The 21,801-nt window shown below is 28.6% G+C and overlaps 1 protein-coding gene across 4 annotated transcripts in view; it reads left to right on the top strand.

The window, feature by feature from the left end:
- LOC111627931 (sodium/bile acid cotransporter 7-B-like) overlaps positions 1-10,719 on the top strand; it is a 74,728-nt gene extending 64,009 nt beyond the window's left edge. For all 4 annotated transcript variants that reach the window (XM_023371622.1, XM_023371620.1, XM_023371619.1 and 1 more), the window contains 5 exons: positions 799-947; positions 5,501-5,601; positions 6,948-7,070; positions 7,217-7,358; positions 7,432-10,719. In XM_023371622.1, the coding sequence (XP_023227390.1) occupies positions 799-947; positions 5,501-5,601; positions 6,948-7,070; positions 7,217-7,358; positions 7,432-7,453 (537 nt within the window). In that variant the 3' untranslated portion in view covers positions 7,454-10,719. The remainder of the gene's footprint in view (positions 1-798; positions 948-5,500; positions 5,602-6,947; positions 7,071-7,216; positions 7,359-7,431) is intronic.
- Positions 10,720-21,801: the final 11,082 nt, after the last annotated feature.

Here is a 21,801-nt window from a genome sequence, read left to right as displayed (position 1 = left end):
ATATACGGGTTCCACATGTTCTTAAAGAAAGAGGTGCTTTCTGGTTGGATTTTAAAGGATTTTTTTGAACTTCTACCAGGCAATTCCACAATTGATTCAAAAGTGTACTGCGATCAAGTAAAGAAATTGAATGATATCGTCAAACAGAAAAGGCCAGAATTGATCAACAGAAAAGATGTAGTGTATCCATGCTAATGCCAGATCTCACAAGTTTAGTAACTTGTCAGAAACTTACAACTTGGATGGGATGTGCTACCACACCCACCATATTTGCCAGATCTGGCATTCTCAGATTATTTGCTCTGATCTTTACAAAATATTTTAAACCATAAAACATTTACTTGAAATGATGATGTCAAAAATCACTTAGATCAGTTTTTTGTAAGCAAAGATCAAAACTTTTATGAATGTGGAATCATGCTACTACCAGAAAGATGCAACAGTTTGATCAAAATGGTCAGTATATAATTCAATAAAATATTTATATTATAAGAAAATTGGTTTTCATTTTTTTTCCCCACGAGAAAACAAAATGAAATTATTTTTTGAACAACCCAATAGTAAAAGAAGAAATGTTACTTATGTTTTTGATGTTTTTTCTTCAGAATTAATATTTTAAAATTTTGACACAAAAAATTAAATAGTATTTTACAAAAGTTGTATTATACAACAATATTATTTTTTACAAATTTTGCTGAATTTTTTAAACTGAAATTTTATTTATTTTGTAGAAAAATAATGTTATAATAAATATAACTGCTATTTTTAATAAATTAATATTACATTTTAAATTTTTAGGTTGGTTCCTCTGCTTTGATACCTGTGAGATCAACAATTTTGCAATTATTTTGGACCATAATATTTCCTTTGATTATTGGGCAAAGTTTACGTTATTGTTTTGTTGCTTGGATCAATAGAAACCAAGTTAAATTAAATACAGTTGGAAGGTTTGCTTACTTATACTAAATTGAAGTATAAATAAATTAATTCTATAATAATAATTGAAAATTTTAACTTGTTGATTATGAATTTATAAAATATATATATTTAAAGTATATTTTATAAGTGTATATATTTTAGTTTTATGAATATATACCATAATTTCATATGGATAACCTGCAGTAGCATATACATATGCCTCAATAGCCATTGGAAACAAGACATCAGTGTGGAATTTAGAAGATATTGTCTCAGATACTTAAATTTTTCCACATTTTATCATCATAATCAGTTTACTCTAGATGTAATTATAAAATAAAATGGAACAAACAGAAGTAGAGTATTTGAAATGAATCTCCTAAACTACATCTGTTGAAAGTTATAAAATGCTGCTGAACATCCAAAATTTTATCATCTTGCTTCATTTCTATTTTATTTATTAAATAATAATAAATGTAGGAAATTCTTAAACACAGCAGATACATTTGTGAATAGCACACACACAAAAAACAATTTATTTTGTAGTTACGCCTTAAGTTTTGTTCTGGATAACATTAGACTTCAGTATTATAATCGAAGTAGGATACACTCCATGAACCATAATTAAAATTGGCATGAAATCAATCATTTTGCATCATTGTATAATTCTCATCTACTTTCAAATTGACTTTTAGTCACACATAATCCAAGGATTAATTACTAAAATCAACAACAAACATCTTTGGCTGTTAAGACACATCTATTTGATATACACTGTTTTCAGCCTAATGCATAGACGATATTTTTAATACCTATTTTAGGACTTAGGTGCCATATTTTTGGAACATCAGTTACAAACTGTTCCAAAATACAGGGTATTTATAATTAAAAGTTTTTTTTTGAAATTGCCATAAAAGGAAAACTACTGGACAAAATGTTATCAAACTTGATAATAGCTTATTGGAAGTCATGGGGTTTTATTTCCCCCCAAAAAATAGTTCAAAAACTAACCATCAGCGGGGAATGGCGCTGCATGCAATATTGCTAAATGAATCAAGACATGAAGACATTGGTTGAAAATGAACAATTTAGCGGAATTGAAAAATGCGATACATCATGTCCGTAACATTGATCCTGATATGCTAAGAGCTACTGTTGAGAACACAGTAATGCAATTTAACTTGCTTTCAGAAAATGGTGGATGCCACATTGAACATGCTTTGTAACACGTTTTAGAAACAATTAAAAACATTTTCAACTGATGTCTGCATGTCTTATTTCGTTTAACAATATTGCATACAGCGCCATTCCCACAGGTGGTGAATTTTTGAACTACAGTGGAACCTCACTTAATGAGCATAATTCGTTCCAGAATTGTACTCGTAATATGAAACACTCGTTAAGCAAAACAATTTTTCCCATATAAATTAATGTAAAATACAATAATGCATTCCATGCCAAAAAATATTCAAATATTTTATGTATAATGTTTATTCAAAGAAAATTGTACAATGTGCATTGTTAAGAGTGTGAATCATCATCATCATTTCTTCTAGCATGGAATGAACCAACCTGGAATGAGAATTCGATTTGCAGAAAACAAAAAAAAAAAGATCACAGCTAATATGTTTGATAAACGCTCCAAATAATATGTGAAATTCTTGGGCTATGTAAAACTATAATTAAATATTATAAATGAATTAATTTAACTAGAAGTAGGCAGTTATGCTGCCATCTCATATTAAATAACTGCCTACTTCTAGTCAAATTAATTGATTTCTAATATTTAATTATAGCCTTTACATAGCCCAAGAATTTGGCATATCGTTTGACATGTTTATTATATAACGGGCTATGGTTGTTGATGTTTATACATAATATGTGTGACCACAAGTTTGAAAAAAATATGTGATTATGAGTGACACTAAGATGCTAGTGGAACCAGTGCTAAACACAGACTGGAGCATGTGCACAATTTGGGACTTTCCCTCTCCTCATCATCATTATGCAAAACACTTGTTATGTGAGGTGCTTGTTAAGCGAGATTCTACTGTATATTTTCTTTTGTGGAAAATAAAATCCTATTACTTCCTGTAAACTATTACCAAGTTTGATAACATTTTGTCCAGTAGTTTTTCTTTTATGGCCATTGGTTGGGGGGTCCTTCCCTCCGCAATGGGAAGGACCCACCCAGCCAGAACAGACTCCCTGGCTTATACAGTATCCCCATTAGGGACAACAGATTTGATAGGGACCTTGTTTAATTGGCTCAACTAAATGCTTCTTGGGAGTCAGAGTACAGGAGCACCTTGCCGACATACAATATGCGAGAAATGTCACTGCTCCCTCCACATATGCTGGGGATCCAGACATTGTGGCAGTCTTTAACCAGGTGAAGCTCATCCTCACTTTGTCCTGCACGGACCACCTAAGATGGTTAGAGGCAGTTCACATATATAAATCTAGCCTTATTGCCACTTGCATCAATTATAAAGAGGAGGTGGTTTTGTCAGTAGCCTGGCAGGCCCTGATTGACACCGATCTTTAAATGCCAAGATCGACTAGCCATACGAATGCACATGCATGACATGACAAATATTTCTCTATTGTCGGATTCGAATGATTCTTCAAATTTTTGTAATCCAAACGTTTTATGTTTCATCAGAAATTCTGTTTAACCCTGAAGAACTCAAGGGAGTTCGAAAATGTTAGTGGCGAACTTTCTTTTTTGTTTTTCGTTGCACACGTCATTGGTTCATAGAGTACATTTTTTTTTATACCTTTTTTAATACATAGATTTTATATTTTCATTTTAGGGTAATTTTTTAGAACATATCATGCATTATGTATGACATTATTCATTATTAACAAACCATATTTTTGAATTTGTGTTGATAATTTCCAGTTTATTTTTTATTTTTTAGGGTTTAGATAGTGATTCAGCCTCAGTTATAATTTGAGACTTGAATCATATTTTGAAATATCTAATGTTTTCTAACAATTTCCTCTAATTTACTGTTTTGCACCACTATGATGCAAAACCTAGCAAAGTAGGAAAATTGTTGGAAGATATTAACCTTCATTCCTTTAATCATTCAGCCTTCATTTTAATTATCCATTTGTCCATTTAAAAAAAATTTATTAAGAATCAATGCATTAATAAAAATCTAATACTTCTGAATTAAATTAACCTATTTTTTTAATATAAATATGTCATCACTTATAAAAGAAATAATTAGTACAACTTTTGCAAAACTAACACATTTTGCAAATAATCATGTTATTTGATTGAGTTTGCTTTATATACAACTTTTTCATTCTTGCATCTCAGTGCTACCATTTATATCTGATGACATCTGATCTTTCAAAGTTTCATTAACTGGTCTTTCAAAGTTTTATTAATGCATTGACTGATTAGAATAGTGGAGAATTCTGGTGTAGGCTGTTTGAGATACATTGGGTAGCAGATCAAATAAAATGACAATTCAGTAATGCAATTGAAAAGATATAATAGAGAAATAATTATTTAATGGTGAGATAATTTTATTAAATGCTTGCGATGGAAAACAGTTTTCCATATTGTATTACTGAAACTTCTTATAGAAAAAGAGATGATATTTATAAGAAATGTTGTGAGTTTGGTGAATTTCACCATTTGTACCATGAAATAAAAGATAATTCAGCTTTTCTTCTTCTTTGGAAGCCTGAGCAGTGGAAATGGCAATCAAATTTGTTTGGCAGATGCTTCCTGCGCACACATATAGAAGCGTCAACTGGTGCTTGCTACAAGCTAAATGTAGTTCTCCAGATATGCACATTCTCTTGTATCAATTTGTGTGCTTTGTATGGCAGCACATGTGGCAACATCCAGCACCCACAGTTGCTGGATGCTGCCACATAGGAATATCCTAAGAGTGATAATGGTGAATACACTGTACACTTACTATTATAGTGCATTGTTTATAGCTTTTTTCATCTTATAGCTGTGAGTTTATTAGAGGCTGCTTACTATTAGAATAAATATGGTATTACAGTAATACCTTGACTTATGTGAACCTGGAGTTACGCGATTTTCAAATCTTGTCGATTCGTCTTTTGTTTGAGCGCCACACAACTCTTGATTTCTCACCTCCCCACACTATTGTTCAGCTTATGTGTTCGGACATGTCACGTGGAATTGACACATAGCTACAATTTATTTTGTGTTATTTATTTCTGTGTTTGTTATATCTATGGAGACTTGAGAGACTCTATGTGGTGATTTCTTGTAACTGTAAATGAATCAAAAGACGAGATAAGATTAATGAGAACATTTATTAGCTTACATACATCCGACTTGGATTTTACACAAATTGCGAAATTATACCCAGACTTATGCAAGTTCGATTTACGTGGTTATCGCTCAGTCCCACCTATCGCGTAAGTTTGGGGTATTGCTGTATTTAATATTCAATATAACATTTCCAACATTTTCTGTTAATAATTTATTATAAATTTATAACTTATTCATTAATTGTAAAGTTTACATCTATGACTAATTCATATATTGATAATATAAACCTTTGAAAACTTTGTATTTTAGTTGCATGCTCCTTTTGATAATTTATACTACATTTTGTGATATGTTTATTCAAGAAGAAACTGAAATAAAATTCTCTACATTTGTAATTACTGGTGTAATTGGTAAGTAGGAATTAAATATTTGAAATATATCACTCATTTATTTAAAAAAGTTAAAATTAGTGATGTAACGAGTATTCAGTTACTATTCAGTATTCGGCCGAATACCAAATACCTAAAAACGGGAGTAAGAAATAACAAAAACACAGTAAATTAATTATTTTGGTATTTAGATTTAATGTTATTGGGTAGGTGTTGTTTGTTTATATTTATTTATAACTTATAACATGCAAATAAAATAAAAAAATAATAATAATATTAGTCACTTGTTTTCACAATTTATAATTACAAAGATCAGCACACGTACACACCTATTGGTTCGAGAATCGTCACACACCTGAGGATCTGACCCTGCCTATCCTTCTTTTTAAGCACTCGTCTTTGCTCTTCCCTTTTTCTTTCCTCTATCGCTCTAGTCCACATATGCATACTTTATAATATGCACTCACGATACTTTCAATTCGTCACTTTTTTATCTTAGATTTCCAATTTTACAATTACGTGACTCATAGCCTGGTGATAATGGAGAAAAGAGACATATAGGACATTGATATTAGTCACAGTTATTATTTCACAGATTCGACAGAGCTTGGTAGCCTGAACGGCCTCAGGCTTTTGCCCGTGCACGCTAAGTGACTTTCATTACAAGCATTTAACTTTCTAAATCTATGACAACAATTGTTTGGCATTGACAGGTGCGAATTTCACGCTAATAAGCTGCCTCGACTTGTTCAATTATGTTATCAACTAAATTTCATATTTATTTTCATTTTCACTTCGCGGTCCTTCTCTGTTTTTTTCCCGTTATTTATTAATGTAGGTCATTTCATTGTTATCCACATTTGATATCATCATTTATCATTTAGTCCACTACAACTGTCAAGAGTTAACGCAATTGGTGAAGCGTAGTGATAGCGGGCCAATGGAGAGCAGGGTCCTTGCCATAATGCGGTTTGGATGCCAATTTTTGTACATGCGTTAATTAATTAATCAAGCTGGATAGTTTGGCCAAATATTTGGCTATTCAGCCATGCTCCTGGTTGAATATTCAGTATTTGGCCTGAGGCCGAATATACTATTCGTTGCAACACTAGTTAAAATGAAAACTATATTTACTTTTATTTTAATATTTTTTTGAATTCGGTTATAATTTATTTAGTGCTTCATTTTTAATAGTTTTAATATAATTTTTTTTTTATTTATTAGATATGTTCATTTTTCGAACTGTTTAAATTATAAGAAATTACAATAAACTGTTATTAATATCTTACGCTTTGAAATTACTATGTGATCAAAATAATTAAAATTATAAATTAAAATGTACACAAAATATTATTTAAAATTTACAGTAATTATTCTTCAAGCAAGCCTCATGTATCTTGTATTAAACATATCTTCTATGGTGAATGACTGCAGTCCTTCAGAAACAATTGCTATTTTGTTTTGTGCAACTCATAAGTCTTTAACTTTAGGTATGAACTTTTAAATGTGTGTGTGTGTGTGTGTGTGTATATATATATATATGTACAGTACACACTGCTATCCTATTTTGAGTTTAATATAAAGTAAGAATTAATTAGAATATAAAATTTAGTAATGAATAATAAAATTATTGTAGGAATTCCTATATTAAAAGTTCTCTATAATGAAGATCCACAATTGGCAGAAATAAGTTTCCCTCTGCTGGTATATCATCCTACGCAGATACTTTTTGGAAGCTTGTTGATTCCAAGACTTAGAAAATGGATTAAACTTGAATGGTATTCCGAAAGACCTATTAAAGTTTAAAAATGATTTTTCTCAAAATATATTTTATATCATTTTTTTCTATAGGTATAAAATGCAAGATGTTTAAAAATTGAAAAAATTTACAGATATAATTTGACATATTCATCTCAAATAACTCATCAGAAAAATCAATTGTGATAAAATACTTCTTATATAAGCAAATTTTTTAAAAAGAAAAAAGAAATTATTTTTTAAAAAATATATATATATATAATTTCCGAATTAATGACTTAAAAATAAAATATTATAAGATATATTTGAAGGGAACATTTTTTGATAATCTTATCAAATTTCAAATGATTTTTACATGAAAATTAGATGGAGAAAATGCAATTTCGATATGTGCCAAAATGATAAAGATGTATCATTTTAACTTAAATTACTGTTGAAAGCCAATTCAATCCAAAAATTTATTGGATTCTGGTTTTTAAGTCTAAGAAAGATTTGGATTGATAGACAAAAAAATCAGAATCCAATAAATTTGTGAAAATTATTTAGATTTTAAATTTTTTATTGATTCAGTATATTGATTGATACATGTAAATTATTCTGAGTAGATGAATGCTTGTTCTGAAGTCAGGAATAAGATTTGCAGATATTATTAATAAATTAATAATTTAGATCAAAGTTAGAATATACCATATTTTTATTAAAAAATAGATAATAGTTTTTAATAATGAATTAGTGTTCATATTTTTGTTATTTATATCAAAGTTTTGATAGATATGTTTCATTTCAACAGTGAAGCAAACTGCTTTGTTTTTGTTATTTCATCTATAATTATCCACAAAAGTTTGCTAATGACATAGGTTAGTGATAGTTTTACATATACATTTAGTTAGATTAAATTATTTCTTATCTAAGTAACTTTTGTGTATTTTTTTATATTGAATATTTTGACCAAATAATATTTGTTTCTTGGAAAAAAATTGATAATCTAGTCTGTGATATCATCCCATCAAAAATGATTATTATTATTTACTTACATTTACAGTTTTTAAATAAAACTACTTTCGGTCCATTTATATTTGTCAAAAAAAATTTTATTGAAAAACTGGAATAACTTACACAAAGCACAAGTTAATAATACAACCTAAATTATTTATAAAACATTCCAATATCATCGATTCCAATAAAAGTTGAATTTTGCTTGATGATACTGTGTTTAATCTGATTTAATTTTTGTTGAACTTTAATTTAGATTTGCTTTCATCTGTCCTTACTTCAGTTATCACATCATTAAGAATATCTTATTAAAAGCATCATATTATTAAAAATATTGCTATCTTTAGGCACATTGTGTCTCTGTTTGGATTAAAATATACTATGTAGTTTTTTCAATGATTGACAGCAAATGAGATCATTGGATTAACTTTTGAGGTAATTTGAAAACTTGTTGCTTGAAAGTATCATTTGATTATTACAGTAGAGTCCCACAAACTCAACTTAAAGTGGACTGAGAAGGTGATGAGTTACTGAAAATGACAAGTTTTATGGCATAGCGATGAGTTTAGTCTAAATAGTGGAATTTTCATAAAGGTATTATATGTGCAAAATCACATATGTATTAACTATGATCAAATAGTGACTATTTCTATTTGTAGTTAAATTTTAATTAAAAAAAAAAATTATTGGCTATTCAGTGGCTTCTTTTGTGTTAGTGACATTTGTATCATAGCATTTTGCAGTGGCACCTTGGATAAAGGGTTATATTCTTTGTTAACATGTGGAATTGATGCTATTATCAAGTGTTGCTGGTGAAGAACAATAACTTATTTGATTCTAGTGTTAAGTTATAGAAGTAAAAATTAGATTGCATTTTTTTCTCTGAATGGTGCATTGAATTTTACAGAATGTCATATTATAAAGAGTCGGGTTTCCAAGACTCTACTGTATAATAATTCAGGATTAGTTGTCTATATTTAAATATTGAGAATACAATGAAACGTAAATGAAATTTTGCTTTAATATTCAAGATTTGATTATTTCATCTTTTATCTGTTTTAATGTAAATTTATGCATTCCAATATTGTGAGAATTGTTTGTCTTTTATAATCCCTTTTTTTTTTGTTGTTTGTTTTTTTCTGATAGTTTCTATAATTTCTTCTATAAAATCTCTTTTATTTATGGTGATATTTTCATATTTTTTTTTGTTCTAAAACAAAGACTGTTATAGTTAATTAACACTGGTTTTTAATTTGAATAAGAAAACTATTGTGCTTTGACATATACAATATTAATATAATTGTAATTATTGTGTATCAACATTGGACCTATTTTAAAAATATTATTTACATGCTAGCTTTAAAACATTTGTACAGACAGGTATTTAATATTATATGTAATACTTTAATAGCACCTTATTATAAATATGATATTGAAAACATTATATAAAACACTTTAAAAATTGAAATCATTAGCTATAAAATGATGCACCATACATATAGATATATAATTATTTCTCAGTTTTGAACTATTGAGAATTTCTTGTATATATATAAATTTTATTCTTATAAAATACATCTGGATATTCTTTTTATAAGTACAGGTATTGCAATTAAAAAAAAAAATTGATTTTATTTTAATTATTGTTTTAAAAATAATAATATTTATTAATTCGTATTAGGCCTTTAGCCTGTTACATAAGGGTGTTCTAGTAACATAACATCAAAAAACTACAGTTTATCAACACAATAGGACTGGTAGATATACAACTCACTGATAAAGAAACATGTCCTCAATATGTGTAACTAAATTAGACAAAATTAGATTAAAACGATTATATACGAAACTTTTTTGCAAAATTATATAGATTATATATAGTAGTAGTATTAGCAGAATGGAAAAATTGATATATCTTATTTTCATTCAATAAATTCTTTAGTTGGCTAAGACCCCCTTTAGATCTTAAATCTTGACCCTCCTTCACTTACAATACAAATGGAATTTGGTCAATATTTCATAACTTCTTAGACAACTACTTTAAGAAAATTCGTAGATTTTATTATTGACCATAATCAGTTCCTTATTTAGTCTGAGTTGGATGAAGAATTTTTTAATTACAAAAGGTATATTTGTTAACATTTAACTATTTATAAGAGGGTATTCCAGTAATAAACTATACCATTGAGGTTTGTTCCGGTTATACATTTCTTCAATATCTTGTGACAATGAAACTTTGAGTGAATTTTGAATTAAATGAGATTTTAGTAATTCACTAAATTCAGATTTTTCTAGGAGAGGACCTAAAGAGACTCCATAGATATTAACAATACTTTTAATTTGATCCATTCGTGATCTTCTCTGTGAAACCTGGCAGGATTTTTTATATAACAAAAACAGAAGTTTAGAAGACATTTCCGCTATCTCTAATAATAAATAGGAAATTAATAAATGTTTTTATAATCTTTTTTAAATAGTTTAAACCTATTTAGTTATGTTTTGTTACTGTTTTTAAAATTTCATATAAAAATACTATTTATATAGTACTTTGTACAATGATTTCTGGAAGTATAGTAATTTTATAATAATAGATACTAAGAAATGATTTATTGATAAAACATTTCATTGTATTTCATCTCATGCAGGGATTTACATGACAAAGTTTTCCTCTGCAAAATTTTATTTTTCTATTATCATTTATATTTTCAACTGTTGTATAAAATTTAAACTTTATATTTCATAGATATATCATCAGTAGACATTGATGGAAAATTTCTTTAAAAATAAAATTTTTATATAAAATAAAAATACTGTATTTGGAAACATATTTATAAGATATTTCATACAGTCATTATGATGGCAACAAACATCATACAATATGAATAATTTTATATGTATGTTGTACAGTACATATATTTGTGATAATTATATAAAATAACTTAAAAATATTTGTTATAAAAAATTTATTTCTTAAAAAAACAACAGTTTGTGACTTTTAAAAGAAACTGTTTACCAAATACTTCAAAAATAATAATGGAAACCAATAATAATAAACAAAGTGAAATTTTCATAAACTACAGGTAACCCCCGTATAACACGGTACTTTTATAGCACGGATTCACTCTGACACGGTTCGAGAATTAGGTAAAACACTCGTACAACATAAAATGTAATAAATTTTTACATACTTAAGTAATAATAGTTCACGAAAATAATAATTTTCGTGAACTATTAGTACTGTACTTAAGTATGTAAATTTTCTCTTCTCGCCTTCTATCGATATACGTGGTCCTTCTCGAAACTTATTTCAATGTTGCCAGATCGCGACGCTTCTGCTTCTGATGTTGCTAAATGTTTTTCCCTTATTCCATACTTGCTTTATTCTTCATAAGTGCTTAGCACCATATAAGGAAATTTATAAAGACCTTTTAACTAGAAGCAAGCAATCTAAAATTACATACATTTTGCAAAAGGTAAAGCATGGATCTGAAGATAATGCAGAAAAATGCTCAGAGGATAAGGATAACTTGCCAAAAAGAAAACGCTCTCGGTTAATTAATAGTGTTTTTAGTGATGACGAAGAAAACATTGTTTAATTTATATTAATATGTATCACTTTAAAAAATTTTTATGATGATATTTATCTTAATTATGAAAATATAATAGCATGTTTTTTTAATTTTTGGAACCTAACCCTCCTTTTCGTATTAGTTCTTTTTTTCGTATAACACGGCAATTTTTTGGAACGTAACTACCGTGTTATACGGGGGTTACCTGTATATATAACATTAAATTTGTTTTTAATGTCTACATACAATTTTCGTTTGATATTCTAAATCATATTTATATAAAACTTTATTGCATATAAAATAGCAATAAAATGAAGTAACATACAAAGGCAATTTAATCTTAAAAATATAATATTTGGAACTAATAGTTCTGTTCAAATACAAGATCTTACAGGAAACTTTTCATAGTATTAGCAATAAATAATATGTTTTATATTTTAACAACTTTAAAATTAGTGCATAAAAAGATTAAGATTTCGATAGTAAATGGCAAACATATTAATAATAATATGCATTTGTAGTTGCATCTATGATCTTCAAGTGTAGTGGTTTTGTATGTGAAAGTTCTCTCTTATCAGTAAACTTACTATTTACTTGAATGAAAAGCATCAAAGTGTGTTACTTTTGAAAATTGTATTAACTTTCAAATTGTGTTATATTTAATGAAATATTTCTATCTTAATTTTAGTATTTGTAAGTTATTATTTACTTTAGCATAATTTATATTTCTTCTTACTTTATCATATTGAAATTGTGTCTATTGTTTTGTGGATTTTTGAATTACAGACGAAGCTATTTTATGGAAAAATAATTGAAAACCTTCGCTTTCCTAATGATGGAAAATATAATTTTATTTTAAGCGAAATTTTCAAGTAAAACTAAAAGTTCCGTTTGTATTATATTTTAAAAAATTTAGAAAATAAAATTCCTATTTAAGTACAGCCAAATTTCTCTTCTTGGTGCAATTAATTATCAATGACTGAAAATTTGTCGAAAACATAAGATATTAATCAATTATGAAGATCTGAAGAATTTCCTTTTATCCGACATTTTTGAAAAAATGTAAACATCGTTTCAATTTATTTTTAAAAAGGCCTTTATACAAAAGTGCGTAAAGATCGTCATCGGAATTAAATTCCTATGGACAACTCGCAGAGTATCGTTACTTACGATGACATAGATTATTTGTATAATACGACAGAATAAGATGCATGGGAAAACTATATATAGAGTAAGATGGTAAAACATACGTTAAGCGTGGTATTTACAATTAAAATTGATTTTCTTGTGAACAAAGAGACTTGCCGCTAATTGACACGAAATATTGATTGATAAATTATTAGGCTTGAATTTGAAAAAAATTAGACATATAAATTCCCACTGTCATCCTTCCTTAATCTCGAGAACATTATTAGATTGATGAAAGTCGAGACCGGGATCGTGTTCAGTAATGCAGAATGCTAAGTAAGAAATTAGCTTCGTTCACCTAGTCCAGTGTTTCTCAACCTGTAACGAATCGTCATCCCCTTCAACGTAGTATCGCCCCCTTGAATAAAACCGTTACGTAGTATCGCCCCCTTCACTTCAAAATTCCGATGCCGAGAGCTAAGGCTAACGCCAAATTCGTACTACATTGAATAGACTAGTGACTAGTATAATGTTATTTGTTTAATTATTGTACGATATAACGAATAAAATAGTTAATTATTCTTAATATAATGTTTTACTATATCGCCCAGAAAATTGTTTTTCGCCCCCAAAATATAAATTGTTACTAATCGCCCCCTCAACACAGAAAAACGCCCACATGGGGGGGGCGATATCGCCCCCATTGAGAAACACTGACCTAGTCAATTATGAAGTGTTCTGAGTATCCTTGAACGGTGTGCCGAGTTAGTAAGTTAGACTGATCGTGTGTAAAATTGGCGAATGAGATAATTATAATGATTTTATGAACATTATAAAAAATACGAGTATATTTAGTCCAGCAAGAGCACCCATCTTAAATCGCACGACGAAATAAAAACAGTGATGTAAAGAGGAAAAGTATGATGTACAGGGTCAAGACACTACTGATTTGAGATCCAGAGCATATATTTTAAAAATATGATTAAAAATTGCAGCCCGCATTGTGACGATGTCACAATTGTTTTTGCTCATTGGTGGTTAAAATTTAAACTGAGTAGAATATAAAATTTGATCTTGAAAGATTATTTTTCACTAAAGCTTTTGAGTTTTGGAAAATCAAAAATCGATATTTTAGGCTTATTACAATACGCAGAAAAGGATTAAAGTTCATAAAATACTAAACCCATATAGAAACATCCCGAAACCCGATATTTTAGTAAAATGCCAAATGACTGCCGGATTAAATTGGTCTACTTTGCCGCCATTTTAATTAAATTCTAAATAATTTTGTATTAGAGGTAGGCGTTAGGCGCCATCTCCTATTAAATTTAATAAGACGTGGACGCTGAAGTCGACGCCATAAGTAACCGAGGATGGTTATATGTAAAATGCCTGGAAGGGTAGAGTAACTGATTTAAAACAGGAGTTGAGAGTTCAGGTCCCGCTCCAGGCAATTGTTTTCAGATATCATTTGAGTGAGTTTTAAATAAATAATAGCTAAATTTTTACTGCTGAAGTGCACTCATCATATACAATAATTGACACCATACGTAACAATAGAGACTTATGGCAAAGCTTCAGTCACAAGCCACAAGAAATGATTCGAGAAGTAAAGGCCGAGGCATCATCCTGTGGTCATAAAGTTTAAAACGGTAGCAATTATCGATAAACCTAGGAAAATGGACGAAAACTGAATATATCTAGAAATAATTTTATTCGTAGCATATTTCTTTTCAATTCTATTGTTTATAGCTGCTGACTGTTATATTTCAGATGATCGGAATATTATGACGAGGGGTAAATAAAAAAAAAAACACCAGTACTACATAGCGTCGCATCCGGAGAAGAAATTTTCAGGGATATACCGATAGTTTATGAAGAAATCGATGATAAATTTTAATATAAAAATGAGTCACAAATACTTTCCTCTCTATAAATAGTGAATTTTATTTCCTGTTGATATCAATAGAAGTGTCGTTGAGTGCAATGTCTATTCCAGTAATAAAAAATATGGTTTCCCATTAGTAAAAGCTTTTAATTTTAACCTTAAAATAATCTTGACCTTTGACCTATACCTTAAGATCAAGGGTATATATGAATGTAAAATTTCCTACTCTTTTCATTTCTGGGGTCAAAAATATGTGTTCCCATTGAAAAAAACGGACTTTACCTCCAGATGACCTTGAAGGTGAAGGTGAAGCCTTCACCTTCTGGGTCTGACCGTCTGAGGTCACCAATTTATTGCCCGCTCGACACCCTGCAACTTTTGTCTATACCTTTTTTCCAAAATAATGAGATCCAATTAAGATATTTCATTGTCTCAAGATAAAAAATACACCCTGTATAAGAAAACAGTGGCAGAATGTTTCTTGGCATTTGTCTTTAAAATATTATGGATGCACAAACTTGATAAAAATCATAATAAAAATATTGACTTTTAATTGAAAACAATCGACTTCACTCTCACACTGATCGTGATCTTGCTTCGAGCTCTCATCAAGGGGACACATTTTTTATACTCGATTATTTCTATTCCAATAATGGCTAGTACTTTTCTTCCTCTTTCATAATATTTCAAATTACATAATGGATTTCATAGAATTTGTATTTAAAAATAATTGTTTTAAAATTTGAAGAGCATTTTATAGGCAATTAAATACAGAACGTCCTCAATATACGTTACACTTAAATTCCTATAGACGGCCGGATGGCCGAGCGGTCAAGGTGTCAGCCTACCGCTCTGGGTGACCCGGGATTGAATCTGGACGGTTCAAGGAATCCCCAGGAATTTTTCGTGGGGGTGGTCCGTTCGGATATGTCGGGCCCCGTCCCTAACTACTCGGTCACTGCATTGTGGGCCCGGCTCGAACCCATAATGAGCTTTCAAAAAGAGGCCCTTTTATTGCCCAGTGCGGAAAGAGTATTAAAAAGAAAAAAAAAAACATAAATTCTACAACGCGTCGTGAATAAAATGGTATACACAGTAAAAAACAACGCTTTCTACTGATATTTCTGGAATTTTCTAAATTCTGCTTCAACAAGGTTGCTAGACGTCTCAGATTTTTATAGCTTAAACAATTTATAAATTTTGGGCTGGATTTTATATCACTAGTGCCCAGAAAGTTATATGCTTACCTTAAAAAACATATAAAAGCAACTTTCGGATGTAACGAAATTATTTCTACTTTTTCAGTTTTTAGAACATTAAATAAATGTTCTTACTGAAATGTGGATTGAATTTAGTTTCTCACAATAGCTGCCGTATTACAATATTGAAGCAACTTCTGATAATGGAAAATAATACAATATGAGAGAGGCAGATGTTGACCTGCAAGTAGAATTTCTTCTTGTCCACAACGCGCAGGTCGCCAGTAACCCAAAAACCAACCATTTTTTTCCATAAAGTGATTGCTTTAACAGGTTAAATTTCAGGAAAACCAGAGCTAACTAACAGTGATCGCATTACACAATAAGCAGGTGATTGCCACACAGAGAGAAAAAATATACCTAAAATCTATCGAGTAAATTTCAGGCCAAGTAAAATTGTCCACTATAGGAAGGTGGCCTTGTCACCAAGATGGTCACATTGGCAGGTTCCACTGTGTGTGTATGTGTATATATACAATCAGTAAAAAATATTTTGATACAAGTAAATGATTTCGTTATAAGAATTCAAATTCAGATTTTAACATCAAAAGTAAATTGTTACCAGAGCCTCTTTGGCCATCGGCCGTTGCGACCGATGTTACCGCTTCCCGGGACGTGGACCCAGAGGTTGGATTTTGGGAAGCGTGTTCGGGTTGTGAACGGTGTTGTTTATAATGCACGTGAATGGAATCGTTGGTGTTGGGTGCGACGAACGTGTCGTTGTTTGAACTGTGTGTTTCAGCGTGAGGGGTGTTGTTGTTTCTGTGTGTGGATGTGAATTACTAAACTAATGTAAGTACGACAAGAGGAAAAAAAAATAAAAAACCTCTTGCCTTCTTACATCTANATATATATATATATATATATATATATATATATATATATATATATATATATATATATATATATATATATATATATATATATATATATATATATATATATATATATATATATATATATATATATATATATATATATATATATATATATATATATATATATATATATATATATATATATATATATATATATATATATATATATATATATATATATATATATATATATATATATATATATATATATATATATATATATATATATATATATATATATATATATATATATATATATATATATATATATATATATATATATATATATATATATATATATATATATATATATATATATATATATATATATATATATATATATATATATATATATATATATATATATATATATATATATATATATATATATATATATATATATATATATATATATATATATATATATATATATATATATATATATATATATATATATATATATATATATATATATATATATATATATATATATATATATATATATATATATATATATATATATATATATATATATATATATATATATATATATATATATATATATATATATATATATATATATATATATATATATATATATATATATATATATATATATATATATATATATATATATATATATATATATATATATATATATATATATATATATATATATATATATATATATATATATATATATATATATATATATATATATATATATATATATATATATATATATATATATATATATATATATATATATATATATATATATATATATATATATATATATATATATATATATATATATATATATATATATATATATATATATATATATATATATATATATATATATATATATATATATATATATATATATATATATATATATATATATATATATATATATATATATATATATATATATATATATATATATATATATATATATATATATATATATATATATATATAGATATAGATAGTGAATGTTTCAGTTAAAAGGGATGAATTATTTTATATGATTTTATTAAAAGAGATTTTTGAAATTGGTGATAGCATCTCTATTAACTAATGGTGCAGCAGAATTTTCCATCAGTTTTAAAACTGGGATCAAATAGCAATTCAATATCGACATTATTAATTGCTTTAGTGGTGACATCAGAATTAATTAATTAACAACTAATTAATTAATTTGATTAATTAGTTGCTTTATGGTAAATACGTCGTCGCTTAAATTTTGACAATACACCAAATGAATATGCCATTTTTTAAGTGTTTGGTTTTGTAAATTAATCATTTTTATTTGAAAATGACAGATTTAATAATAATGAAATAATTTTCAAATTTTAAAAGTAAAACTTAATATTTTTCAGTAATATGGGTGCATATACTTTTTATTCATTTATACTGTACTAACTTTTTAATATGTATGAGGCAATTGCAACTTTAGTATCACATGTTACATTTGTTTCTAATTTTTGTTAATATTTCAATGTAGCTCAATCTTATTAGTTTATAAAATTTATTTATATTGTATTCAAAATGTTCATTATTACTACTGTTAAAGAATCATTATTTTATGCAGTACTTTGCCAAATTATTAGTCCCATTGACTAAAATCATACTTTTTGTACTAATTTCTTCTAACTATATTTACTTTTTCGTAATATCGTTTAAGGAATAAATATTTTTTCATGTTATTCTTATTCTCTATTAAATCCGAAACACTTTTAATTAATACCGGTAAGTTTTTTTATATGGCAACATGTAATGTAAAAAAATTTAACTTTCTGCTATAAAAAGCAAGGCTATGGAGTCGTTTAAAAATCAGACTCCTACTCCGATCAGGGGCGGAATTGTTACCAAAATAGGTTAGGAAATTCTGATGTCACCACGTGACCTCAAAATAAAAGCTTCGATAAATAGAGTTATAATAATGCTAGAACGTAGAAACTTTTTTATTTCAAAGTTAAAAGACTCCTCTAAGTTTTTTGTTTAGTTACTTGGGCGATCTGCCTATGGGGAATGACTTCCGGGAGATGTTTTAAGGGTAACTAGCCCCTATTCAGCCGTTACAGACGTGGAGAAAACCCGGAAAACTGTACGTGGCCAGTCCCTCCTGGCGAGGCACGATCCCACAGACCGAATTCCTAGTGTTCAGGGAACGGAACCGCTAGGCCACTGTGAGCCCCTCTTCTAAATAATGGCGTAGTCAATATATAAATATGTATTCGATAATTTTTATTTTTCCGACTGTTATATATAACAGAGGGAAAGTGTAGCGATCGGTCAAAAAATGACCCTTCCAAATTTTTTACATTTTTGGACTCAGGACACCTTGAATTGTCGAGACATGCATAAGATTCGTGGGTTTATTTCTGTATGTATGGATGTTAGAATGTGTGTTGGAGGCACTATTTTCACCCTGTTTGAAGCTTAATAACACCTATGCTTTTTGTCGAAAATTTCTGAAATTTTGTAAGGAGATTTGTTTATTAGGGAGATTGATGCTATTAAATTTAGGTAAGTATAGTTCGACGGGGTGGGGAGATAAAGGGGGTCGTGTCATTCTCCAGTAGAGTCAGACTTAATGGCGATTTTATTTGTTACAGGCATTTACAATTTTTTATAAAATCATCCCTACCTCAAAATTAAATTTTTTGTCATTTTATAATAGTTAAAAATATAAAAAATTTTTAAATATGATATAACAGATGGCGCGTCAAAATGTCGTAGGGAAAGTTAAGCAACTCGTTGCTGGAATATTTTGCATAGAAATAATAATTTGGCAAGGTATTGTATATATATATTTTTCATTTTTATCTCTTTCTGCCCTACGGGCAATAAGAGCGCTTAATTCATACTCATTGTGTCGTGGGTTTAACCAGACTTATAATGAAGACAGCCAAGCGAATGATAGGCCCAACGTATCTGAGACAGATAGCTATAAAAAAATTCCTGCAGTTGCTCACCTGGATTTGATCCCCGTCCCCCAGAGCAGAAGGCCATCGACTGTCTGGCAATATCGTTTACATATCTATATATATAACCCATTCAACAGGTGTCCGTCCTTCCTTCCTTCCGTCCGTCCGTTCCGTAACCGTTTGATAACCGACACTAGAGGCCCCCGTTTGAAATATGACCCCTATCGTGTGTCATATTTCAAACATTCAAATTAAATTAACAATTTTAATTATTATTTAAATTAACAATATAAATTATTATTATTCATTTGGCCAATAAATTATTATTTGGTCAATATAACAATATAAATAATTCAGTATATTTGTAATAGGAATTTATTATTGTCACGGAATGCCTGTAATGTTCACTAGGAGGCGAATAACGAAAAACCGGATAGATTTGAACCGCTACGATAAAACGATAAGGTTTGAAATAGTTAAGCTAATTTTTTAATATAATAATAGAAACCTTTCATGGCACGACTACAGTGGCTAGCCACTGTAGGCACGACCAAAGAAATACGCCACTGTGGAGGAACGTAAAGCTGCCGCTGCTTTAAACATGCCTCATAGGAATTTGTAATACTGCTAAAACGCCCACTAGGGAGCGTCCCGGGCTACTAGTATTAAAATGTGGCATGCAGCGTACAGTATGTCCGCCATGTTCCTTCCGTTTCGGATTTTTGCGAATGACGTTGTAATGCAAAGATTTTTGTTTCTGCAAACTTTTTCGATTTTCAGAGTCAAAAATCCAATTTTTATATTTATTAAGGTTTCAGTTTTTAAATAAAATCAAAATTTTAGGCTAGATTGTTTACAAATAAAACAAATTTCTTTAAATTTAAATTTCGTTTTGATACAATTTCGTAACAATTTTGAAATGCTGTATTTTTTTAAGTTGAACGATGAAATTAAATCTCTCTTCGTTGCAGAGAAACAGAGTATTTTCTGACCGAAATTCCCGAAAATCCCCAGGAATTTTTCGGGTGTGGTCCGTCCGGATATGTCGGGGCCCGTCTTTCACTACCCGGCATCTTTGTGGGCCTGGCCTAACCCATAATGGGCTTAGCGAAAAGAGGTCCTCTTTGTGTTCACACAGCGGAAAGAGTTTAAATAAAAAAAAAGTTTCCTGTGCCTTTGAAAATTCTTGAAATTTTGCAAGAAGGTTTGTGTAAAAATTCCAAAACTTTTTAACTTCCATATATTTATTATTTATATTTTATAAATTTTATCTATTAATTTAAATAAAATAATAAAATTAATTTATTACCCGCACGATTACCGACGTGATAAAAAGGTAAAATGAAATGACGTAGTTCTAATTTACTCACGTGACCAATTCGCAATTTGAGAAAACGATAAGAAACGGAACTATAAGGCTAAAATAATCTATAAAATAATTTTAAGTAATAGTTTTTACATCGTAGCTTTTTATAAATTAACGAAATATCTAAAAATACAAATAATTAACAATTTTTTTCTACATATTTTATTTTACACGATTTCGTTATTTCCATTTCACGTTGTAGAAATACCGAGAAAACACGTGTATTTCCTATGTACGTTTTGTTGTCTATTTCATTGAATTTTTGTTTATATTAGTAGTTTTTACTAAAAGGTAACGGTAATGTCTGTGTTCATTGAAGAAAAATGTAATTGGAAATCAATAAATTTTAATCCTGAGGAATTTGAAGGCTTAAATGGAATCGAAGAACTTACTGATTATGAAATAGTGTGAGGCCCTGGAAATAGCCCCTCCCCCTAAAAAAAAAAATA

This window comes from Centruroides sculpturatus, unplaced genomic scaffold (genome assembly GCF_000671375.1).
Source record: "Centruroides sculpturatus isolate CEXI.00-Female unplaced genomic scaffold, Cexi_2.0 scaffold230, whole genome shotgun sequence".
NCBI lineage: Eukaryota > Metazoa > Arthropoda > Arachnida > Scorpiones > Buthidae > Centruroides > Centruroides sculpturatus.
Note: the sequence above shows the minus strand (reverse complement) of the source record. Positions and strands in the feature narration are given on the sequence as shown.